Source organism: Pygocentrus nattereri, chromosome 23 (assembly GCF_015220715.1).
Source record: "Pygocentrus nattereri isolate fPygNat1 chromosome 23, fPygNat1.pri, whole genome shotgun sequence".
Lineage (NCBI taxonomy): Eukaryota > Metazoa > Chordata > Actinopteri > Characiformes > Serrasalmidae > Pygocentrus > Pygocentrus nattereri.
Window position 1 is genome coordinate 13380976 of NC_051233.1, and position 27545 is coordinate 13408520.

General features: G+C 39.6%; 1 protein-coding gene across 1 annotated transcript in view; it reads left to right on the forward strand.

Moving 5' to 3' along the window:
• Positions 1 to 7617: 7617 nt before the first annotated feature.
• The window catches only part of si:dkey-220k22.1 (multiple epidermal growth factor-like domains protein 9), a 130064-nt gene continuing 110136 nt past the window's right edge, over positions 7618 to 27545 (forward strand). Inside the window, exon 1 of the mRNA XM_017701716.2 lies at positions 7618 to 8268. Within this exon, the coding sequence (XP_017557205.1) occupies positions 7737 to 8268 (532 nt within the window). The 5' untranslated portion in view covers positions 7618 to 7736. The remainder of the gene's footprint in view (positions 8269 to 27545) is intronic.

A 27545-nucleotide genomic window follows, 5' to 3' on the forward strand; every position in this document is an offset into this window, starting at 1 on the left:
TGTTTGACAGTTTCTTGTTGCAGATTAAATGTATCAGGAAACCAGCTGGAGTAATTATAAACACAAAAATGTCCAAACATTGTCCACACATTAATGTCCATTAATGTCCAAATGATTGATATTCTTCTTAAATCTCTCTCTTTGTGTTTTCTGAAACTCAAGCATTACTGCTGTCCAATACACCACCCAAATAATATTTGGTCTGTGATGGTCCTGTAAGGATACTGAGCACTGGAGAACAGGGTGAAAGGTTTCTAAAAGGTATGCTGATAAACACATAGACTGTAATCTGAAAGTTAAGAGGACTTTAAAAATGGCCAGTGAGTGTATATGTACGTGTGGGAAAGAGAGACAGCAAGAGAACGAACATCTGAAGCCCACCCTACTGTGCTAAATATACTCGTCCCTTAACAGATATGAGGTCTCTGGTCAATTTCTTTGTCACTTGCAGCTTGTAAAGGTGGAAAAATTAAGCAAATTAAGATTAGTAAGATTAAGATTAAAAATCTTTAAGGATAAGATTAAAAATGAGTAATAAACATTCATTCATAAGGATGAGAACAATCCAAAAAGTAGACAGTATGAAAAATGCATAAACAAATCAATAATGAGAAAAGGGAAGGCATACATTAGAATAGAAGAAGCAGCATGTTACTGTGAATAACAATGTACTATTTACTATTTACAGTGCACTTTCATGAAATAGTTTTAAGTAAAGAAAAAAGCAAAGCATGTGAGCTGTAGTGTGAAATACATCTTAAAAGTCATAATATTGGCAACATTTAGTACTAAAATATGTAGTGAAATACAAAAAATAAGCAAAAAAAAAAACTAAAAAAAAAATATAAAAGGTTGGGACACTGTGTAAAATGTAAATAAAAACAACAGTCTGTAAAGATCTGGGAAGTGAGGTTTCCAAAAAGAATATAAAATTTTGATTAATCTAACCACAGATCAGCGTTGCCGCAAAGAAGACAGCGGTGTTTTCTCGATCATGTTGACAATTGCTTCTTCTTTGCGTGAAACAGCTTTAACTTGCATTTGTGGATTGCACGGTGAACTGTGTTCCCACACAGTGATTTCTGGAAGTTTCTCAGCCCATGCAATGATTTCCAGTACAGAATCATGGCTGTTTGTAATGCAGTGCTGCTTGAGGGCCTGAAGATCATGAGCATCCAATATTGACCGTTGACCTTGTCCCTTATGTACAGGGTTTTCTCCAGATTCGCTGGAACCTTTTATATTATGTACTGTAGGTGGTGGGAAATTCAAAGTTTTTGAATTTATGATGCTCATTTTTCTGAAATTGTCCCACAATTTTAAAACACATTTTTTTCACAGATTGGTGAACCTCTGCCCATCTTTGGTTCTGAGAGACTCTGCCTCTCTAAAATATTCTTTTTATACCCAGTCATGTGAGTTAGTTGCAAGTTTTTTATTAGTACCACTTACTTTTCCAGCCTTTTGTTGGCCCTGTCCCAATTTTTTAGAAGCATTGCTGCCATTAAGTTCTAAATGGGTTAATGTTTTTCACTAAATGGTAAAATGTCTCACTTTCAACATCTGATATGTTCTGTTGTGATTAAAATATGGGTCTATGAGATTTGCAAATTATTGCATTTCGATATTAACATTTCTTTACATTTTACAGTGTCCCAACTTTTTTTGGAATTGGGATAGTATATAATGATATGTAATGATATAATGTACATAATTGGATATAATGGGTTGTATATATGTATTTATAATACAAAGAGCAATACTAAAAATGAAAGCACAAGCTGTAAATTCTGACCAGTCGAGAACCAGATGGAAGGCTGTAGGAGGAGAGAACATTGGTAAAGGGTTAAAAGGCTTACTTCAACAATGGAATCAGAGGCGGTCATATTTCTGTTGACATACAAAACTTGTACAAGCATTCAAGCCTCTCAGGTCCACTAAAGACATTGCTTCCATACCTGAAAAATACAAACACTTTTTCTTCCTGGCATCTTCTGGGCTTAGGTGGTCAGCAAGGAGTAGGTGGACAAAGTAAACAACTTCTTAACTGTTGTGTAAAATGTTACAATCTTGTAAATTGAACACTTTTTCCATTTAAAGCCACATCAAATGTACGTGCCTGATGTGTCGAAAAATTGCAATGAATTTCTATGAATGAAACAAAACATGGACAATACAATTAATACTTAGGAGGGAGCAGATAAACTAAAGCAACTGTAAATATTAGTCTTTCAAGTTTGAACAAACATTTATGGTGTTTAATCTATTTAAGTGATTTGTAAAGAACATCATCTAACAAAATCAAAAAGTATAGGTTTTATTTTGTTTGACAAATTCTTTTTAACAAGTAATGCTTCAATAGGAATATAATTAATATATCATCATCGTCATCATCATCATTATCGTTGTTAACTGCTTAGTCCAGATAGGGTTGCGGTAGCAGTTGGGAGAGCAGAGAATCCCAGATGACCCTGTCCCCCGCAACTTCCTTCAGCTCATTCCTGGGGACCCCAAACTGCTCCCAAGCCAACTTGGGGATGTAATCCCTCCAGCGGGTCCTAGGATGACCCTGGGGTCTTGTAGGCCGTGCCTGGTACACCTCCACCGGGAGGCGTCCAGGGGCATCTGGATCAGATGCCCGAACCAACTCTGCTGGCTCCTCTCAATGCGGAGGAGTAGCAGCTTTACTCTGAACTCCTCTCGGATGACTGAGCTCCTCACTCTATCAAATAGAGTGTAGCCCGCCACTCTGTGAAGAAAGCTCATTTCCACCGCGAATGTGACGTGTCAATTTTGTGACAAGGTCTCAGATAATGATATTTCCTTCTTAGGACTTTTCCATGCAGTTGTTTGTGCAGGTCCTTTGCTGTCATGGGGGTTTTGCTTTGCCTTTCTAATCAGCAGCTCTAATTGAGAATGTTCTTGGTCTTTGTAACATACAGAAGTATTCAGACACTCGCAGAAAGGAGAAAAAGAGGGGCTTTCCTGTTAGAATCACAATCCAGATTCATGGTGAATAAACAGGTGTAGGTCAAATCCCAAAAATAAATCAAACACAAAAAAACAAACATAACAGAAGCCAGTTAATCCAAAAAGGGTCAGACAAAAGGCAGAGTCGATAAACAGGCAAAATACGACCATACACAGGAACGATAGTACACACAGAAGAACATTCAGTAGATCTAGAAAGATGCAACACCCCACAACTAGTCTATGCTAAAGCCTGGGCTTATATACTAAACTATATAGGTCATATGACAACAGGTGTACAGAGTTAGTATTGCAGTGACTGAGAGTGCTGATTGGAGTGTGAGGGAAGGTCAAGTGCCACATGCTTTATGTGATCTCCCAGAGGATTTTGCTAAATTCCCTTCGGGAAGTATCAATCAATCAATCAATCAATCAATCAATCAATCAATCAATCAATCTATCTATCTATCTATCTATCTATCTATCTATCTATCTATCTATCTATCTATCTATCTATCTATCTATCTATCTATCTATCTGTCTGTCTGTCTGTCTGTCTGTCTGTCTGTCTGTCTATGTATCTTTCTTTCTTTCTTTCTTTCTTTCTTTCTTTCTTTCTTGCTTTCTTTCTTCTGGGAGATGGAGTCCAAGTGTGTCCCCACATCCATGGTCCTAACCAGCCAAGCAAGGCTAAATGAGTTAATTAGGTTCTGAGATTTTACAACTGAACAGGTGTCCAAGCTTTTGTAAATGCCACAAACACCATTTTATTTTTTTCTGTTTAAAATTAATCCAATGTAAAGTAACTGAGCATAGTTGGCTAGAGAAGTTCTGTTTACTTTTTCACTTCGAAAATCAACAAAATATGTATCTCAACAAACTATGTATTTCAAATGTATCTCATACCCACTTCATTAGGATTGGGTGATACAGCAAAAATTAAACAGCAAGATACTTGAAGACATTTTTACTATATATACACTGTGTGGACCCTGCACCTATATGAGCTTGGACATCCCATTCCAAAACTATGGATATTAATATGGGATTGACCCTGCCTTGTGCTATAACAGCATCCACTGTTCTGTGAAGGCATTCCACATGATTTTGGAGTGTGTCTGTGGGTATTTGTGTCTATTCAGTCAAAAGAGTACTTTGAGAGTGAGGTCTGGCAATTGATGTTGAATGAGATGGCTTTGCTCACAATGTTCCAGTGCATGCCAAAGGTGTTCAGTGTGGTTGAGGTCAGGACTGTGTGCAGGCCACTGAAATTCCTCCACACCAAACTGGGTAAACCATGTCTTTATGGCCCCAATTTGTGCACAGGAGCACAGTCACGGTGGAAAAGGAAAGCCGCAAAGTTGGAAGCGTATAAAACGTTGTTGCTGTAGCATTAACTTTACCCTTCACTGGAACTGTGGCCTAGCACTGAGAAACAGTCCCAGACCACAATCCCTCCCACACTTATAGTTGACCAGGGCAGACCAATTTGTGGCAAAAGTGGCATTTTATGACAGCACCAAGCGCCTGAAAGTAATTAGGAGAGGTGTCCACATACTTTTGCCCAGGTAGTATGTGATATGTATTACAATGTTTAACTTTATTGAGGTTTGTAAACAAGTTGGAATTTAGACAAAATTCACCAGCAATTGCTGTGAAACGCTATCTGCAATCAATTAGTTACAGTTACAACATCGGTCTGACTTTCAGCTTAGGTTTCATGATTGCATTCACAACATGACTTTGAATAGTACTTAAATTATGTTTGTAGCATCACTCTTTTCAAGACAGACAGTCATTCTGTGTCAGAGGAAATCAGACCTAGTGTTCAGAGTTCTTCAAAGGTAGCCTAAAATAAACAACATTGCTGCCAAAACAGGATTTTACACCCAAACCTCCTGAATAGTAGGCCATAATGCTACTCTTTGTGGTAACACTTTACTGTAGGATGCTGGTCATAAGGCTTTATGACACCTACATAAGGTTATCACCACATCTGACATAATCCTACATTAGTATTTACGAATGCTTATTCCAATAGGCATAATTCACTATAAAGGTTACATTTTTCCAGTTTTCCATCAAAGTTAGCTAAAGTAGTCTTTATGAGAGATGGCACCTATTGGAATAAACATTTGTAAACATTTATGTTGAGCTATGCCAGTTGCCATGACAAGCTTATGTAGGTGTCATGTAGCCTTATGAACAGTACCCTACAGTACAGTGTTACCTTTGCCCTCTGCTTACTAGTGAATTATTGCCCACATACTTACTGCCCACATTATGTTTGGTTGCTCAAAATAACCATGTTATGTAAATTGAAACTTTCTTTATGTGATTATCATTGCTTTATTGGTGGGCTGTCCTGCACTGTGCTGATGCATGCATCTGTGACAGGTTGAAGTCATTCAGGTGAAGTCTCCACATGTGGTCTGTACTACATTAAAGGGGATACCCAGGCTTGTGAAATCCGAGGCAACCCTTTAGCTCTATTCCCATCTTTAAGAATGGCCATATAGAACACAATTTAAATGGCCAGGAGGGTTCTTTTGATGTCAGAGGTGCAAAATGATAGGGTTTCTAGCCTCTACAAATGTCTGTCTGTGCACATGCCTGATAATAACAATAACATATCATGAATTGCCTACATAAACTCATCCACTGTATGAAATTAGAAACACCTACCTTCCACTTTATGAGCTCTGCACTCATAGGTCCCTACATAGGTATACAATTATACACTGTAACTCATCTCGCACTGCATAATCTATCAGCTGTTCCCTCCTCTATTCACAATTGGTCTGTTTCTGACCACAACTCACAAGATATTATTTGGGTTGTGGGCATTCTTAGCATAGCAGTGACACTGATGTGGTAGTGTTCATGGTAGTGCTGTGGTAGGGCACTGGTATAAGTGTATCAGACATAGCAGTGCTCCTGGGGTTTATACACAGGTCAGTTGCACTGCTAGTTTGAGAGTGGTCCACTAGCCAAAACTATCCAGCCAAGCAAATATATGGTCAGAAACTGACCACTGATGAAGGGCTAGAGGATGGCTGAGGCATCAACAGCTTGGGCTACAGTCTCTAAATCAAGCTTTTTGGACTAATGCTCTATGGGAGGTTAAACATGGTGGTGCTACTGTGATGTTGTCTATCTATCTATCTATCTATCTATCTATCTATCTATCTATCTATCTATCTATCTATCTATCTATCTATCTATCTATCTATCTATCTATCCATCCATCCATCCATCCATCCATCCATCCATCCATCTATCTATCTATCTATCTATCTATCTATCTATCTATCTATCTATCTATGTATGTATGTATGTATGTATGTATATATGTGTGTATATATATATATATATATATATATATATATATATATATATATATATATATATACACACATACATACATACATACATATATACATACATATATACATACATATGTATATAGATAGATAGATAGATAGATAGATAGATAGATAGATAGAACTTTTTACTTTTTCACAAACCGTTCTAGCACCCCAACACTTCATTTGTGAGAGAACAGATCTAGAGTGAAACTGAAGGCTCTTTGCCACTAGAGGTCGGTGATGATCCATGATGGCACCAGCAGCTCCACTACTCACAAAAATCAATTAAAGTTAATCGGTCAAGACTGTTTTTCAGCAAACCCTCTTGAATTTGTCATTTAAAGATCTTAAATGCTCTCATCAGTTTTCTTCTTACAATACTCGAAACGTTTAAAATTCTGTTTTACCCAGTTTTCATTACTTTCCCCCTTTGTTTGTTCAAAACTTATTCCACACGATGGCGCTAAGCGGTTGCTACGTTCACCACCGTTCCACAAAGACTCAGGCCGGTTTCCCCAGCATGGTTTAAGTCTAGTCTTGGGCTAAAAAGAATTTCCAGTGGTGATCCACCTTCAACACTGCAATTCAGTCCGAGATTAGGCTTAATCCCCGTCCAGGAAATCGGACCATAATGTGGCTCAGAACTATACAATCTTGAAAATGATGGTTCTTCAAGGATTCTTTTGTAAAGAGTTCTACGGAACCACGAACATTCAAAGAACCCCTTGCGTGCGTAATGGTTGCATGGTGAAATGGTTCTGCAGGTTGATGGAGAATGTGTTGTATATGACTCTATATCTTCTTCCAGCTTGGCATCGTAACATTTTTGCCCTATATAGTTTTAAAACAGGTATCACATACAACACATTCTCCATCAGTCTGAAGGGTCGTTTAAAGAAATGTTTCTTTGAGTGTTCCCGATTCTACAGAACTTCTTCACTGAAGAACGCTTGAAGAACCGTCTTTTTTAAGAGCGTAAGTCTGGGCAAGCATGTTCCACATTAATGCTAAATACATAAAATAACACATATTATCTCATAAAACAACTCTTTGCCAGACGTTAATGCCAAGTAATTCCACTGCTTTCCCTGTTCAATAAAGTACTGTACTCCATTACATTGAGACTTTGTTAAGAGAGCCGTTTCCAAAGCCCCGCCTCCGTGTCCTCTAATTGGTCTTTCATAGCGTCAGTCTGCGACTACCCGGCCTCCTGATTGGCTGGAGAGGGAGCGGTTGTAGTAGATGAGGGTGAGAACTGTCAGTTAGAGTGAAACAACAGCTTAGTAACGCGGCGTCCGTCGAACCGCGAGCCGGAGCGAGGCTGAAGCTTTCCAACGAACAAAAACACGGTGGAAATACTTGTTATCGCTTCACATGGGGAGCTGAAGGGAAACCAAGATGATGTGCGCGCTTTACGGAATGCCACTGTTTCCAGTTTTGGAGTTCCTTTTGGTCGCGGTCGCTTTGGCTCAAGGAAACGAGTTCACGGTCGCGAGGGACCCGCGTGCTGCTGTGGAGAACCGGCTGGAGCCGCTCGGTGGAGGCACGGCCATCCCCAATCACTTACCAGGGGAGAACCCGGAGTTAGCACTTTTCACTCCCACAGCTCCATTTATCACAACAAAGGAGAGCAGGACTGCTGGTCAAACCAACCAGCTGGTGTCTACTGCTGCTTTGGTGACAACCACCTTCGCTCCTTCACCCAAAACAATGGCTCCAACAACAGATAACGGCAGGGACGTAGGGTTAGCCGACAAGACCACACTCTCCGCGGGGTCACTTACTACAGCTAAACCTAGTTTTACATCTCCTCCACCAGAAAACTCGACCATAACGACTAAAAAGGATTCTACTACTACTACCACCACCACCACCACCAACTCGTGGACGGTGAAAAGCACCCCCTCAGCCACCCTCACCACTGAGAAAGGTAAATTCCTATAGCTGAACATCAAAGCGCCAAAATCACATTTTGCTTGTTTCATTTCCCAACCATGAAAAGTCATGAGTCATTTTACATCATTTTCCAATTTCTGTTTATTCCTTAGAATTATTTTTTGCTCCTGCTCTGCTTTTAGGACTTATGTTAGTAATGACATGGCTGGTCTTAATTGTGGGGCATTCGAACAGAAACACTCCTCATCACTTCATCGTAGATGGGCAATAGGCTGTAAAGGCGAATATATAGAAGTGCGTTGTGACGTCACAGAACAGTGAATTCAAAGCAGGCTGTTTTTAAAGCCCATTTTCAGTATATGGTCTGTACCACCGGGCATTGAACAATAAACTTTAACATTAATGTCACACTCTTTAAGCAAAAATGTCTTATTTTCCATATGAGCCTTAAGTTAAAGTAGGCCTCTAGGGAATCCAGGCTCATTATTCCACCAATGGTGGTGTCTGAAGTGAAGGTGTTTTGACAGTAGATGTAGTTTTCCATGTCTCTGGGGTGTCTGAACTCGCATAAGCTACAGCTAACATCGTTCTTCTTGGGATGGGGGAAAAAAAAAAATTAACCAAAGGCTGTCATTTGAAAGCTTCTACACTTTCTAGGCCCTAAGATGAAATGGGCACAAGCAGTCTCCACCTGTGTCCTAGAACTATTTTCTTGTGTAGAAAGAGCACTAGATATTGTTCCTTCTGACCCATTTATTGTCATTCCTGCTTTCCTTGTGCTCCTCTCAGAATATCCCACTTTTCTTTGTTTGTCAACACCCTAAACAAGTTTTCAATTTCATGGATGCCCAAGGCAGAAGAGCATTCAAAGCGCATTCAAAGAAAATGCCTTACCACCTTTTGTTGGAGGACACACCTTTGTGTGCCGTGATGCTGACCAAGGCTTGTGAAGGAAGGCCAGAATGGAGAAATGGAGAACGTTGTCAGTGAATCAGTCTTAATTTATCATTAAAATGACTCTAAAGTGCCAATTTCCTCAGCCTCATCCAGTACCTCGAGCTGTGCAGGGATGGCTTGGAAATGACCTTCACTTAATAGCTTTATTATGAATAATTTTATGCTTTCGAAGGCAGAGAAAGTGATCATAATTCCTGAGCATTCTCCTCATTTGTTTTAAAGAGATTGGCTCAGTGGGAAAAAAATCAGATTTACTCAAATTTCCATTTACACCACATGTAGTTGATCAGCCAAGATTTGCTTGGTGGGCTTTTAGTTTGCTGCTAGACCTACAAGGCAAATGTTGCTAACAAACACTAGAAGTCAGTAAGCACACATCTTTTTCAGAAATACATCCCAAAACGTTTAACCCACTCAAAGTGCATTCAGTCTTCATTAAGGTCATGCAGACTTGTTGATGTGGTTTAGGGCACAGTATGTCTTGCTGAGAGCTTTAAAAATCAACAAAACTCTACAGTGTAGCTGAACACAGCAGGCAGCTATTTTAGACAGGTGTTGTGCTGAATTCCACCTCATCTGCAGAATACGACTCAACTTCGTCCAGGCATATGGATTCTAGCTTACGTCTGAGATTTGAGATTGAGATGTAAACATGTATCTTGAATTTTCTGACTGAAGATGATCACTGATTTATAAAAAGAAACATCAGAAATGGTGAACATAATCTGTAGCATCTGTATGTGCATGACATCAAGGTTTTGGGCCTTGCTGTTTTGGAGTTCATTAAAAAGCTAGGTGTAAACCTCCACGGCATATTGTGATTGGATTATGATCATATCACTGAAACCCCAGTCAGAGGAAGTCAGATGGATCTTGACAACATTTTTCACAAGTGTGAACAGAATGTGTTTTCTGTATCTGTTTACAGTTAGGTTAGCAGAAATGCATCTTCTCAGTGCTGGCTAGCAGATAAAAGGATAATCAAGGAAATGAAAAATGGAGGACACGTGAGGCTGGAGTTATCCCTGGTCCAAGTGCCATCTTGCACATTTGGCCAATGAAAGAATCCAAGCAAAGCTGGTTGACTCATATAGTAATCAGGAGAAAAAGTAAACAAAAGCATAATGGAAGGGATGCACGTGTTCATGTGCTTTTATGCGGGGAAAGTAAAATGGGATCTCATCTGGTCACACTGGGGATGCTTTTTAGTAAAAAGTATAAATGGAGTCTGGCCAAAGTTTATCATCACTATGCAAAACAAGCAAAACAAACAAATACATGTGTTTTTTTTTCTACTTCTTTTGAGCACAGTTTCTGCCATTTACATTGTGTGAAATTTTCTGATAATTGGACCTATAGAAATAAAATTGCTTTGAATTAAATTTCTCTACATTAATTTGCATTAAAGATAGGGAACGTTTTTGCTCTCTCCTATAAAGTTGCCATTTTATAGACCCTTTTTTCCCATTGGACAGTGACGATATCCAGATATGGGCTGGAAATGAAACACGCTATTACAAGATGGAATTGGGTAGAGGTGGGCGATGTGGCTAAAATAAAATACTGAGATACTTAGATATTTTCACAAAACCCAATGGCATATATATATATATATATATATATATAGGACTGCTACCTCCGCCTTTGTGCAAGGAGGAACAGGAGGAGCACTGCCAGAGCCCTGCAAAATGACCTCCAGCAGGCCACAAATGTGCATGTGTCTGCAATAGCGGTTCCTTGAGGATGGTATGAGGGTCTGACGTCCACAGATGGGGGTTGTGCTCACAGCCCAACACCGTGCAGGATGCTTGGCATTTGCCAGAGAACACCAGGATTGGCAAATTCGCCACTGGTGCCCTGTGCTCTTCACAGATGAAAGCAGGTTCACACTGAGCACATGTGACAGACGTGACAGAGTCTGGAGACGCCGTGGAGAGCGATCTGCTGCCTGCAACATCCTTCAGCATGACCGGTTTGGCAGTGGGTCAGTAATGGTGTGGGGTGGCATTTCTTTGGAGGGGCCGCACAGCCCTCCATGTGCTCGCCAGAGGTAGCCTGACTGCCATTAGGTAATGAGATGAGATCCTCAGACCCCTTGTGAGACCATATGCTGGTGCGGTTGGCCCTGGGTTCCTCGTAATGCAGGACAATGCTAGACCTCATGTGGCTGGAGTGTGTCAGCAATTCCTGCAAGATGAAGGCATTGAAGCTATGGACTGGCCCGCCCGTTCCCCAGACCTGAATCCGATTGAGCACATCTGGGATATCATGTCTCGCTCCATCCACCAACGCCACGTTGCACCACAGACTGTCCAGGAGTTGGCGGATGCTTTATTCCAGGTCTGGGAGGAGATCCCTCAGGAGACCATCTGCCACCTCATCAGGAGCATGCCCAGGCGTTGTAGGGAGTTCATACAGGCCACACACAATACTGAGCCTCATTTTGACTTGTTTTAAGGACATTACATCAAAGTTGGATCAGCCTGTAGTGTTTTTCCACTTTAATTTTGTGTGTGACTCCAAATCCAGGCCTCCATTGGTTAATAAATTTGATTTCCATTGATGATTTTTCTGTGATTTTGTTGTCAGCACATTCAACTTTGTACAGAACAAAGTATTCAGTGAGAATATTTCATTCATTCCGATCTAGGATGTGTTATTTGAGTGTTCCCTTTATTTTTATATATATATATATATATATATATATGTATGTATTTGATAAAATCCTATCAAAAATGGTAAGTACAATGTTTATTCAGTATGTGTTTATTCGGTATGTGTTTATTCGGTATATGTACTGTGCTTACTCCAGTTAAGAGACTAATTTTACTCTCTTGATAATGAAACATGTCAGGTCAGTGTTCCACAAGTATTGATGATATGTGTGATCAGAAAAGTATGTCATGTTGTATTGTGACATAATTTATCATGATAACATATATTGTGATATTGCCCAGCCCTAGACTTGGGCTCATACTGTGGCAGAAACTACATTGAAAAGTCTGGGTCATGTTATTGAAGACCTGGATGCGTTTTGGCTGAGTTGACAGAAGTTTTGGGAATGTATTTACAGGAATGATTTGGGTGACTATTGATTTTTAGTGTTTGTAGCAGTGGTGGCTTTGTAGCTCCTGTTTAGAACTAAAGAAGCAACTTGTCTGGGCTGATCGACTACATCTGTGGTAAGTGTCAAATTGATTTTTGGTTGAACCATCCCTTTAAGTCGTCCAAGGGTCATCTGTAGTAGCCCTACTTTCAGTTTATCACCAAAGGTGAGTCTAGATAGGGAAACTTGTTTTTTCGCATGAGCACTCTTAATATTTAGTATAATCATGGTACGTGTAGCTCATTCACACCGAAGGCAGGTTCCTATTTAGTGTCTAATCACTTTTGTAGATAGCTGTTCATGAGCGTGGTGATCGAGCACCTCATTTTCTCTTTGTCTCAAAGGGCAGATAAGATCACATTTAGAGATGGGGCTCTGCTTCTAATTGATCATGCTGATGTTAAATGAGCCTTATCTCTCTCGAGACTGTGACTCAGTGTTATTTTTACTTGTCTGTTGATTTTCTGGATCACCTCATATAAATCTTGTTGCTAGGAAAAGGTTTGAGGCTGGATGTGGCAGCGATGACAGATTACACAAGTAAACTACTTAAAGTTGCCAGAAACAGCTCCACTCAGTTCTTTGATAACCATAGGAACTAAAGATAAGATTCTCATCTAGAAGGCCCATGACAATGTCAAAGTCAATGTCAAAGTATCAGAATATGTCATTCAGTCCCTGTCCATCCAGTCTGAACGTAGAAACTAAGCTCATTATACTTGTGATGTTAAACTACAAAGACGCTTTCAGTCTGGGCTGTTTTTTTGAGTGAGGAGCAATGCTGGCCAGCTAGTCAGAGCAGAGGTCGTTTACCTGTTTAATTTCAGGACATGAAGAGGTTGGAAAAAGGTAATTTGAAAATGGATTAAGCATTAGGCCACACAAGCGTCATAATTGGGGGGGGGGTATAAAAGCAAGGAAAATGTATGAAATGTGCCCTTTTTTAAAGACCATCGTAAACTGTTACAACATTGTAAATGCTGTGTTGTTTACCTGGATCTCCTTTCAGTTTAACGGGGAAAGCCCACTTCCTTGGACATGATAAAGTTCAAGGTTGCAGTAATGCAGGACCATTTTCTGTTCCGTATGAGCAAAAGAAACACATTTTCTTTGTTGTTATTCTCTTTGGCTTTACTATTTATACACAAAGTGGTTTGCTATCAACAAAAACAGGAATGTAAGCTTAAGTCCTCTGAATGTGGTTTGTGTTGGAAAATATCACTGTTTCTGCTGAAATTTAAGATCGCATTAAAAACATGAACTCATTTTCTGAGTATCTACACTTGTAAGAATATCTTACACACCTGACATGATTGATTTAACGGAATTCTTCTGTTTTCTTCTTTTATAGCTACATGAAAAGGGAACATATCACAGTATTGTTAATGTTAACTACACAGCTATTTTGCATGCCATTACATTGTTTAGCAGATATTACAAAGCGCAGCTATACCATAGAATAAGTCGCAGTGAGGGCACTGATAAGCATCAACCTCCAGGCTAATTTTGCATTCTACTCATATAGATTTAATGGAATAAAACTCAACATCATCTACTAAATTTATTACTTTTAGTCTTCCTCATCTCTTCTTAAATTATGCATTAGGCTATAGACAGTTAGTCTTTGACTGTCTATCTTAAAGGTGTTTCTGCCTGTACATTTAAAACAACCTGGTATTTGTAAGTCATCAAGCACCTTTTTACATATTTGACCGCTGAGTGGTGTGATGCTGTGTGTTTAGTGTGCGGTAGACTTTATTCAGTTTATCTTTTCCATTTTTTTTATTGATTTTATGGATGTTGAATTGTTCTTTAAGTAAAGCACACAAAGTAGAATTTAAACACCACTATATTATTATTGTTGTCTTGGATGTATGTGTTATATCAACGATGTAATGCTTGTTACCGGTCAATGTCATGGTACACAGGTAAAGGCTATATATCACCCGGCACTATTTGGAACTGAATAAATAATGTAATGAGGTCACTATACTTGGCTAAGCAGAATCCTCTTTGTCCTACATGGGTTTCCACAATGCAACACCACACCTAAATGGCCTGTAAAATATCCCCCCATTTTCTCTAATGACATGTTTTACATGTTATTATGGTCTGCTTGTGTTTTTCTTTCATGCCTGGCACAACCCAAGCCTGTCACTTTCTCATGGAGGTGCTGGTCAGTCCAAACAATGGCTAGACCTTTAGCAATGGGTTAAATGGATAGTTTGGCACGCGCGCTGTTACAGTGAGTGCCAGAATCAAGCATCATCCTCCCAAATGAGCAGTGCCTAATTTCTTTTATTTTCACCAACACTAGTCACACAAAGACACAGCAAAGAGAAAATTCCATTCGCATTCATCACAGCCCGCACAAATGCTCTCTAAATACTCGGTTCCCATTGTCCCACTAAGCTCTGTCACTGTTAATCAGTTTCTTTAGCAGCCACTGCAGCAGAGCGTGTTCGACAAACTGGTAATTGTCTCCTCCTCACACTTCCCCTGCTGTTGTTTTTCACTTCTTCGTATCATGTCCCCTTCAGTCTCACTCATGGCTCGCTCTTGTCTGCCCGGGTCGCGATGATTTATAATGGATGAATGGTTAGCGCACTGAGAGATGGGGAGGGGGGGAAAGACAAAAGGAGAAGCCATACAGGTTGTTAGTGGGTGTTTCCCTGTGGAAGGACAAGGGACGTCTTGTTCATTTTTATTTGCTGGATTTTACTCATCGTAGAGGTTTGTTCCTCAGTGGAGTCTGAGTTAACTTCAGGCTGTTTGTTTTAGTGTCCTCAGCTTGCCTGCTCCTTTCTACCCTCCCTACACTGATACCCAGCACAGATGTCTGTGTTTTTGTTCTAGCAGAGGATGATGAGAGAAAATTGTGTTCTGCAAAATTACACTACAGCATGGTGGCCTCGGACTGGCCTCACGCCAGAGCACTAGGAGTTAAACAGTAAAGACTCTTAATGCACCAGGCAGCAGGATCTTTGTTTGTTTGTTTATTTCCTTTTTTTCTTCATAGCCTTTTCTTTATAGCTTGATCTTTTTCCATTTCTTTCTCTCTTATTTATCTCCTTCTCTTTCTGTCTCTCTGGAAAACAGCTGTTTGCAATGTATTTATCTACTGTACCACTAAGTAACCAGTAACTGTACACACTATTATTTCTGACAAATTGTAAGTATAAGAGATAGATTGATGTGTTTCATTTACTTTTTCATGTTTTTTTTATGTTTTTAAATTAGATTGAATTTCATTGCCAATGAGTCTAAAAAAAAAGCAGAGATTTAAGGTCACATCTATAAGTAATAGACCTACTTGCACTAAATTTAGCCTGTGTCCTGAATGTGATGGATATGTTGTTTATTATGTGGCCAATAAAAAGAGCAGAGGATAGTCTCATAAATTCAAAACACTGCAGAACCTGCAGCACCAGATAGCTTTGCTGTGTTTAAGCTACTGCTTTCTCTGACTTCAGCGCTTCAAGGGATTTGGTTTGAGGCAATTTGAGTTCAGATTGCTTCCATACATACAGTATGATATACATCACTGCAAAGAAAGCATGGAATACAAATGCAAGCCCCCTGAAGTACTGAATGCCTAAACCGTTAATCATATTTGAACGTTTCAGGCTGCCAGTGGCAAAGCGTCCGACAGCCGGTTTTGATGATATGTTGTTTTGTTCATTTGTGGAGTTCACTGTAGAGTTCCGGTGTTGGGAAACATCCCCTCAGGAATTTCCCATTCTTACACCCTTATCTTCACCCTTATTTTCATTTTGGTCTTATAATTTCACACCATTCACAAAAAATATATGTATTTTTTACTTTTACTGTGCCATTAAGGAATAGTGTGCACTTCAGTGGAGAGTTGTGTTGTTTTGTACAAACATCTTTAAAATGATCAGGAACCATTTTTGATGGTACCATAAAGAGGTACTCTGACATTTAATTACTGTACTCCCAACTGTTTTTGCTGTTTGAGTGTGATGTTAGATGTTTGTTTAAACATCATTAAAATATTCAGGAATCATTATACAGTACCATAAAAAGCTACTCATTGATATGTATTCACTGTAGTCCCTTCCGATTTCTGTTGTTTGAGTGTTACAGTATGTTGGATAATTCGTAGGGATGTACAATGATATCAGCGTAGGGTTAGGGTCATATCGGTATCAGCAGATGATTGATTAAAAATATTGGATGTATTAGACAGATATTTAGATTTAGCTGATGTTTCAAACCGATATTCAGTTTCAAAATAATGATCCAACTAAAAAAAAAAATGAAGCACCCCTAAATGGTTCGCTGTCAACGTCCAATACTGGTCACTCTACTTGTGTGCTCTGATATGAGTCTTTACCCTTTTAAATGTGGGTCTGAAAATGGTTTGGAGCTGATCCTGGCATGTGGCGTGTCACTTTGATATGTTTTGGACATTTTCCACATTTTGTGCATTTTTATAACATTTTTTTAATAATCCATTATTACCATATACCAGGGGTGTCCAAAGTCCAGCCCCATGGCCACATGTGGCCCATGGACAGAATTTAATTCTGTTTTACAGTGTATTGTAAGTGGCCTGCCAGCCAGTATGTTGCAGTTCTTCCTTTCACCTGATGGTGGCAGCTGACCAGACCTGCAGCTTCATTTAGTAAATGACATTTAGTCAAGACTACAGACATAAAGCTCAAACTAAACACTGAAAACTGCCAAATTTGGCCAGATGTTAACTTCTTATCAGAACAAATTCAGTAGTTCATTGAACTTTAACCCTTTAAGGTCAAACGAAAACGTATCTACACTGTGTTTATTTGATAAAGAACATTACTTAGCAAAACCAAAAATGTATCAATTTTTTTTTAGTTTGTCTCACAGGTTTCACAATTTAAAAACCTGATTAATGCATTCAACATGTTTGTTGTAACACTTAAACAATTGAATGATTTTTTGTAAGTACTTATCAATCCAAATTGTTCTAAATGAACAATCCAACAGTAAAAGAAGCCGTTTGCATCTTTTATACACTGATAGGAAACAGGGTAGCTCACAGAAAGCTCAAATTCTATGTGCTGATATTTTGAAAACTTAATATTTGTGAATAACATGTTTGCCCTCAGGTATTTTATCAAGGTCCAATCTGGCTCTCTTTAAGAAAACGTTTGGACACCCCTGCCTTATACTATTGAAATATTTGGAGATGGTTTTATAAGTATGACAAAAAAGTAATGACCATCTAACCCTGCATTGCCTCACAATTGCCACACTGATGCATGACACTAATAACTTCCTTCATTTACATCAGTAAAATGTATTAGGATATTACCTGTAGTTTCTAATGTTTCAGCTGTTTGAATGAAGGCAAATCACAAGCAGTAAGTGAAACGATGCAGTGATGTTGCTGATTTATGTTGATGTGGAAATGTTGCAGTCCCTCTTTGAAATGTGCATTAGCCTCTCATAAGCAAATTATTTGGAGAGGCATAACCCAGTTTCCTTCTCAGCCATTTAGTCTAATTTAGGCTCCTCTGCTTCGGGAGTTCAGATGGGTCTGCTGGTGCGACTTGCCAACCCTGAAAGATCCGTAGGCCTTAACAAACATGTAAACAAAAATCCTGCCTTTCTAGACTCTGCAGCACCCGTATTTTCTTTGCTTTCTCCGTTTTATAGCTGTGTGTATGCACTTCGCTCTCATCTCTATTTTAAACAGGGGAGTCAAGCATTTACTTACTCATACTGGAGTAGTCCACTGCCATGCTGGCTTTGGGTCAGTGCAACTCCAAATATGATACTGACCCTGGAATTTATCCAGGCTTTATGCCTGCCTACTTTGCAGCCAAGTGTGAGACATGCATTCACATTCTGTTCTTTGCTATAGGCTATATTCACTACTAACCGTCAGCATGTTTCTTAGGTAGTACCTGAAAATGAATCCAGCTTGTCAGAGCTTGCTGGGATGTTGCGCAGCTGTTGGAGGAGCAAGAACGCTCTCCCACTGTCTCCACCTCCCTCTGTGCTCATTACCCACCTCTCAGATGGAAATCCATACTCAGTCTGGTGGGGTGAGTAGACAGCCATGGGCAGAAAATGATATGGTTCCGTCTTCTCGTCCCACCTTGTGCAAATCTCTTCAGAAACTGAGCGACAAGAATAGACGCGAGTATAAAAACATCACTGATTCTATATCCAGGCAGATTTAGCTTCGATAAAATGAAAATCTAAATGCGTGTCTATCAGTGTCTGTCAAAAAAAACATTTACACATCTTAACGCAAATGCAGACGATCAACCAGCACATGGTTTGGTGTCTGAAGTTTAACTAATCTCAGATAGATGTGGTACCTAAAAAGGTCCCAAAATGTTTTTTTTTTTTTTAAGGTTCTTTACAACAGGAGTTCAGTCATAGAGCAGAACCATTTAATCACACAAATAACCGTGCCTTGTACTAAAGACCCTGGAAGGACCTGTTTTTTGCATAAAGGATGCAAATAACTCAAACGTTGGGTAGGTATGCTGTTACATGTTCAGACCAGTATCTCCCATATGGACTTGTTCCTTTAGTTGTTGTCCTTATTCTTGCTGATAAGCCTCATTAACAGTGCATTTTCTGTTATAATAATATTTGCAGTTAAATGGTCCTTCTCTATGATGGAACCCATGTTGTACCAAGCAGAAAAAAAAAATTATATAGCACCAAAAATAATGTATCTAGATGAAGGCTTGTTTTCTGGTAGTGTGTGTGGATATTTAATAGACAGGGCTGGAACCTCTTGGTGTTGTGGGCTGAAGCATGATGCAAGCTGAGCAGAGAAGATAACGTTAGGCTCTGGAAAGCAGGTGGCAAAACAGGGTGACAGTGGCCCAGCAAGCCAAGGGACGATGCTAGTCACCCTGAGGGGGGCATGCACTGTCATTGCATAATAGGCCTATAATTTTCTTGCATAACAACGTCAAAGCTACTAACGCTGACCCTAGATGTTTGTCCCGGTGCATGAAATGCTGTGACACTCATGTACATACATTCTAGAACACACAGTCTACTTTATCATGCAAATGATCCCCCTCATTTTGTCCTGTGATGTAATAGGCCATGTGACATGTCAGATGAACGGAGGTAATGGGCCGGTACTTGAGTCATTATGCTTGATTACTGGTCTACATCTTTGTTATAAGGTCAGTATGTAGGAGTATGTAAACGTAGTTGCACAATGCAGGAAATCAAGGTCATTGGTATAAATAGTTTTCATTGGCGGTGATCAGAAAGGTACGACTGAACATTTAACTTTTAAGTATGGGTTGCAATGATCAACTGACTAATAAATTAACAAATAGCAGCTGTTGTACCAAAGCTACTTTCAAAAACTGTTTATGTGAAGGAGCGATAAGTGATTTATTTATTTATTTATTTATTTTTGGGGCGGGGGCTTGTGAGCTATTTCTGAGTTCAAATGCAAATCATTTCCTCTCTTTGCTGTCACTCAGAGTTGAAGCTTAAATTACTGTGAAAGTGTCAGACAGCAGTGCAACTTAGCGAATCATTTACTATTCCTGATGAGTACAATTAAACTAGTCATATTCATGATTTACATTTTTAGATTGATTGCTCGTATTCGTTTGCATCCGCTCCATGCAACAGGAATGCTATTTGCATGTTTGGTGGTGTCAAATTACTGTTTGACTTGTATTTGTACTTTGAAAAAATAAACAGCCTAACTTTTTAGTCATATTACGCACCTGACAATTTAAAAAAAAAAAAAAAAAAAAAAGTAAAAAAAAGTATTTAGTGTGTGTGGTTGTTTTTTTTTTTTTTTTTTTTTTTTTTTTTTTTTTTTTTTTTTTTTTTTAAATATATACATGGCTTAATGTTACTTGCTGCCCCTCTGTCACTTCTGCTTGTAAAGGGTAGTGATGATCTTGCATGATCATTTTTTTTTCATTCAGCAGCATGTCAGGGACTGCATTAAATAACCTATGGGAAGGTGACTAGCGTGGTCTTAGCTTTAACCAATGAACTCATCTTCTAAGCTTACCCCTCTGTTGTTACATGATCTAAACATGGCATCACCCATATATGGATGCATAATTATGTGGATCATACGAGATGGGTCTACATTCTAAAATAAATGTAAAGATGACTATAAATCATTTTTATACAAAGCATTTTTTTTTTTTTTATGTTTTTGGATTGTACGCAGGGTGAAATTAGCAATTGATTCTGTATGACAGGCTTAACTGCCAGTTATTAGTCAAAAGAATTTGGCAAAATTTACATCCCTTCCTTTCTAATACTGTTCCCTTTAAAAGCTCTTCCCGTGCGATTTCTGATATGTTCTCTATTGTGGCACTCTCGATTTTGACGGCTGCAAGGAAAGATGTGCAAATAACAGCTGCTGATGGCTTCATTCTACTCGTCATGCTTGCTGACAGTTTTCGCATTGATAAGAGCAAGCCTCAAACTCCCATCTGTGACAGTTTTGCATTTGACAGCGCTCAGCACTCCTGTAGTCTGACAGGTGACAGATGTGAAGCTAAGAGTGTCTGGGAATGGATGTCTCCAAGTGCTTTATTTGCAGCTGTCACAAATCATGTGCCCCGAGCCACCTCAGACTGCTTGAAAGTGCAATCAGTAGAAGTCTAGCATAGCTTCTAGCTAGTGTTTTGACCTCCTCTGTGAAGTGTGCTTCGCAGCATTTTCTCAGTTCCAAGTTTGTTTTAGAAACAGCCATAAACTATAATCCCTCAGGCGAAGAATGATTAAAAATGTGTATTGTGGTATTTAGTGAGGGCTATTTTGCTGTAAGCAGATCTGTGGTTGTGTGGAAGCTCAGATGTCTTAATTTCCTCTGTTCCTGTGTGAATTGGTAACGGATACTCACCCAGGGCTCTGCTTCCAGGTGAACTTGCACATCACCTCCTGAGCTGGCCTGCACTCAGTCTAGCTGAAGGCTATGTCCTCTCATATTTGAACACATTATGAGAAACTGTCAGATTGTGGCTGCATAGCTTCCTCTCAGTCTAGTTGAAGGCTATACCCTCTTATTTTAACACAATATGAGAAACTGTTACATTGCATAGAGGAGAAAATGAAATCCTTACCTGTTCATTGGTGTAGTCTGATCTGAAATAGTGTATAGACTTGTTGCAAGATCCAGTACTTCAATGACAAGTTGATGTCCAAAAACTAGTATTAGTATTCTATTGCCAAAGCATATGCTAGAATAACTGCTCAGCGTATGGTATTGTAAGCAGTTAGACAGGAAACTTTCCTGTCTAACTGTATACAGAATAAAACTTGCAAACAAACAAGACAGCAAAACAGCATGACAGTGGTGTCAATGTGCCGCTGCAGTAATAACTGTGACAATTACAATGCAGAGCTTAACACTTTGTGTTTGAGTCAGATGATGAAGATGACACAATTGATGTGCAGAAAGCAGCTTGCAAACAATGTCATCGATCATTTTAAATTTGCATTAAACTTTGCTATGTACTTGGCCAAAGACAGAGATCCTTAAGTGATTAAGTTTTAAGCACTGCCTTATGGTGACGTCCTTCTTGTCGTTATCATTCAGTGAGATTTGAGCAAAATAATGTTATTTTTCTTGCAAAAAATCTGTCCCCATGTCAGTCAACTACTTGAAAGCTACATGCTATTGCTCTTTTTATTTTAATTAATAATGTTCACACATTCATTTATTTATGTTCTGCAAAATCTGACCTGACGCTTATAACTTTTTAAATTACTGTTTCAGATTTTACTGACTCACTCCAGTGCCGTAGCTCCATATTTGTTTTTTGTTTGTTTGTTTGTTTGTTTTTTTTTGTCCTCACTCAGTAATGCTTTAATGTTATTTATATATACAGTTAGCATTTATTTATTGCCAAAACTATTCGCTCGTCTGCCTTTACACGCTTATGAACTTGAGTGACATCCCATTCTTAATCCGTAGGGCTTAATATGAAGTCGGCCCACCCTTTGCAGCTAAAACAGCTTCAACTCTTCTGGGAAAGCTTTCCACAAGGCTTAGCGCATTTGTGAGGTCAAGCACTGATGCTAGATGAGAAGACCTGGCTCTCCACTCTAATTCATCCCAAAGGGGTTCTATCCGTTGAGGTCAGGATGCTGTGCAGGCCAGTCAAGTTCTTCCACACCAAACTCGCTCATCCGTGTCTTTACAGACCTTGTTTTGTGCACTGGTGCGCAGTCATGTTGGAACAGGAAGGGGCCGTCCCCAAACTGTTCCCACAAAGTTGGGAGCATGAAATTGTCCAAAATCTCTTGGTCTCCTGAAGCATTAAGAGTTCCTTTCACTGGAACTAAGGGGCCGAGCCCAACTCCTGAAAAACAACCCCACACCACAATCCCCCCTCCACCAAACTTTAGACTTGGCACAATGCAGTCCGACAAGTACCGTTCTCCTGGCAACAGCCAAACCCAGACATATCCATCGGATTGCCAGACGTCTCCACTGCTGTAGAGTCCAGTGGCGGCGCTGTACACCACTGCATTCAACGCTTTGCATTGCGCTTGGTGGTGTAAGGCTTGGATAGAGCTGCTCGGCCTTGGAGACTCATTCCATGAAGCTCTCTACACACTTTTTGAGCTGATCTGAAGGCCACATGAAGTTTGGAGGTCTGTAGCGATTGACTCTGCAGAAAGTTGGCGACCTCTGCGCATTGTGCCTCAGCTTCCGCTGACCCCTGTCTGTCATTTTACGTGGTCTACCACTTCGTGGCTGAGTTGCTGTCGTTCCCAATCACTTCCACTTTGTTATAATACCTCTGACAGTTGACTGTGGAATATTTAGTAGTGAGGAAATTTCACGACTGGACTTGTTGCACAGGTGGCATCCTATCACAGTACCACGCTGGAATTCACTGAGCTCTGAGAGCGACCCATTCTTTCACTAATGTTTGTAGAAGCAGTCTGCAGGCCTAGGTGTTTGGTTTTATACACTTGTGGCCATGGAAATGGCCATCACAGACTAAACTCTGGCTGAGTTGTTCCTGCACCTGCAGTTTTGAATCCTGAGGTCCTAGTTTAGAAAGTACAAGTGCGTTAAAGCAGTTTAATTTTATATGTTACAGGCAGACCTATACATTCACATTGGACCGTAGTCAGGATGTATCCAAACAGTAGGGACATCCCTCCATTTCAAGCTGGTGGCTGGCATTGTTACTGTAAGAATTGAGTAAGAGGGTTTTCTGCTGTATGTGGCACAGCTCTCCCATTGTGTAATCTTATCTTTAGCAAGGTCACCTCTGATTCACAAGCAGATTGCCCCCCCAGTCCACCACTGGGAACTACACTCGCTGTTAGCGCCTGCTAAATATATCACTGCGCTCTATTTCGTGTGTGTGTGTGTGTGTGTGTGTGTGTGTGTGTGTGTGTGTGTGTGTTCACAAATGACTCCAGAGACAGGGTAATGTACAACAATGAAACACCCAGGGCTGCATAGTATGGACAAAACATCCTATTGTGATTCTGTTGCTACATACTGTATTTGCACTGTGCACTACAATATGTTAAAAATATCAATTAACCTTTGATGTAATGTGGTTAAATAGTGGCCTGTGTTATTTGACCAAACATTATTTACATTTGCTGGATCATGTGCATGCCTTGTGCAAACACACCCACAGACTTCTTCCTTGCTATTATCTGGATCAGTGGTTCTTATTCCTACCCCTTCAATACCAGTTGTGATGCTCATTTCATTGAAAAATTTTAACAAAATAAATCAGTTGCTCCGATCTTTCAAAACCTGGATTTCGTTAGTGGTACCAGCAAACTGAACATTGCTCTATGGTTAATTTCATTTGATGCACTGAAGTCCTAGAATAGAACCTTTCCTAAGTTTGTTGTGTGAATTTTTTTTTTTTTAATTTTAATTTAAATACAGGCTTAAAAAGTAAAAAGCTTAATCTGTATCTGAGAATTCATCCTTAAAAGTGAAGTCAGTTGGTTTGAGGCCAAACTTCTGCATTTTAAATATTTCATTTCTCACTGTTAATTTCAGCACTTCATCAGTTTATACACAAACAGTTGTGATTTAAAGGGAGTCCAGAAACAGAGAACATGCGTTTCAAAATGTTTCTAAACCTCTGCTTCACATGTGAGTGTTCTGAAAGAATCTAAAAGTTCAAGATTGACTTGTTAATTTCGCCCATAATTAAGAACCACTAGGGTGCATTTTGTAGTGTTTTTCCTGCTCCAACATGCCCTGTTCCGGAGGGGCTGGTTAATTAGTTCATTAGGTGTGTTGGGAGCAGAACCAGGACTGAGAAACACTGAGCTCGATGACTTATTGTTTTATTGTGGAAGCAAAGTTCTTTCCTGTCCTTTGATTTCTGGCTGAAAGATAATGGAGTTTTAAACATTTCATACACACTGAAAGGGAATATAGAAGGATTTATCAAACATGGAACATCTTAATACCCCCTTGCCCCCCTAAGCTTCCTCAAACTCTATTACAGAGCAACAGGCTTTGTTACTGGAGGTTGTGAGACTCTGTTCATAACCTAAAGTGAAGTGAAGTAATTTTTTGAGTTTTTTATTATTATTATTAATAGTATTGGTAGTAATATTTTACTTTTTTTTTACTTCCATTTAATCTCTTCTTCTATTTCATCCATTGTTGTAACTTGGTTGGGGCAGTAAACATCCCCAGGAACACTCATCTGGAGCTATGATTGGTCAGGACAGTCACAGCACACAATAAAACATGTCATTGTGCATATGTGCATACTGCAGCCCTCTGCTATATCAGTATTGCAAAGGCCGATTATATTAACTGGTATATTGTGGAGCCCTGGTCAAACGACAAGAATATTTATTTCATTTACACCAAGCATCCTGAGTTTTATCCTGATCCTGTTCCTATACTTCACCATCACTTAACCATCACCGTGCATGGTGTTTAATTTGTAGCACTGGTACAAATTGTGCCAGCTGGAGTTCTCAATTTGCATTCTCAGTTCCAAGTGGCTGTATGTTTAAATTCAACAGCAGTAAAATCCTGCCTTAGAGTCTCATTTCATCAGTTCATTTTCCTTTTCACCTCCCACCAAGCAAAACAGCTAGCTTTATGCTTCCAGCTTCTTTATATCCACAAATGCCTCCCTTTTTCTTTTAGTATTTCTGTCTTTCCTCCAGCCCCTCCTTCTCTCTCACTGTCACTGGCCCATATTGAGGAGAAGCTTATCTCTGCACGTGTTTGTCTCCTCCAAGAGAAACCACCTGCTCCATCTGTGGAGAGAAGAGGCCCAACTGCAGTCTGTTCTCCATGACTTCACAGTATGCATCCAATAGACCACACAGACAAAGGCAACTGAGAGCAGAGCTAGAGGCAAGGCAGCATGTTACCAGTACCTCTGAGATGCAGGGCCTAAAAGTGCTCCTTGTAAGGACTGTATTAATTTGTTCTGATTGGTGGGGCCAGGCATAAGCATGTGCATTAAAATGGCTAAAAAAAGAATAAATGGCTCAATGGCATCTATATAGCACATATATAATATGGTCATGATTATATGATCAAAAACAGAAAGGTTGCCGAAACAACAACTAGAATAAATGACGAATGTAACTAAAGCCCAGCAGCGAGGTTGCTGAACTTCTCCCGTCTCTTATCATTGAAGACAGGCTGGTTTGCCTACCGAACACGGCCTGTTAATGAAGCAAAGTTTTTTGTTGTTGTTGTTTTATTTTTTTTAAATAAATAATTCGAAGAACTCTGTTGATGTTTGCACTCATAATTGTACATATACCAAGTATTTTTCAAAGGCTTTGTCAGATTTCAGAATCAGAGCCATTCTGTTTTATAATGGATTTTTGATGGGTTTTGTTCTTGATCTTAGTCTTAAATGTATTTTTTTTTTTTTTTTTTAAAACAGCCTGCATCTGCCCTATAAATAGTTGCAAATGCTATGCTTAGTGCTGAGTTTATAAACCTTAGTTCAGCTGTAATGTTTAATGTATGTTGCAGGCAAGGCTGTATGTGATTGATCCCTGATGTGGTAAAATCCTTATTATGAGACATACGATTTTAGTTTTACGCCAGTATGCTGTCTACCCTCACAAAGCAGTGGCATGAATGTTAGCTTAATTAGGTCTCTTTGTTTTTGCTGAGAGTTTCAGCACTGAGTAAATTTGCTGACTCCCAGTGTGTGACCCTGGCAGAAATGGCGCTGAGCACATCGATTCTTAAATTGCTACAGTACAACCTCTCAGAGAGCCTGCCGTAACACCAGTAATACACATACTAGCTGTAATGATAATAGAGGACCAAATTCAATAGTCTTTGATAAACCACACTGCTGTTTTGGTGCACTGAGGAAAGAAAAAAAGGTACTTTCTTGAAATGAAGGCTAGACTAGGCAGGGAGAACTAAACATGGCCAGAAGGTCATCATCTATCAGCTGCTGCAAACCTCCTGAGATTTGTGAGTGTGCCTCTAAGGCATTGATAAATCATTATCTACACTGTACAGGTGAGAGTGGTGTGATGAGGCAGTCTGGCTTTTTCCTTGTAATCCTCTGTTTTGGAGGAAATTCTCCAGTGTAGAAAGGAAAGAACAGTTTATCTAGTGGTGGAAAACTCAGACCAAGGGCAGATATTAAGATTTTGTGACCAGAACTGAAGAGCTAAAAATAACACTAATGTCAAGTTTATCTGTTCAGCTTGTATTAGTGTAATATACAAAGACAAGTGGTTACTGTCAATAAAATTAACAGTTCTGCTGACCCCAGAGTAGGTGTCTGTTCATCACAGTATAACACATGCTATTAACTATCGGTGATGGTGATGGACACTGGGCTTTGGAGCAGTGGAAATGTGGTCTCAGAAGTGATGAATCATGCTTTCTACCAGAATGCATAGTGCCAACAGTAAAGTTTGGATGAGAAGGGATAATGATCTGTGGCTGTTTTTCAGGGTTTGGGTCCCTTGGTCTTGTACATAAAGACATTTTAGCCAATTCTTTGCCTTTGTGGAAACAGTTTAAGGAATACCCTTTCCTTTTCTAGCATGACATGTGTCCCCTGTGCAGAAAGTGATGTCTGTTAACACATTGTTGTTGATTCTGGTGTGGAGGAATTCCAGTAGCTGCACAGAGTCCTGACCTCCACCCCACTGAACACCTTTGGGACAAATTAGAATGTCTATTGTTAGCCAGGCCTTCTCATTCAAGATCTATGCCTGATCTAATCAATACGCTTTTGACAAGCACAAATTCCACAGACACTCTCCAAAAGCCT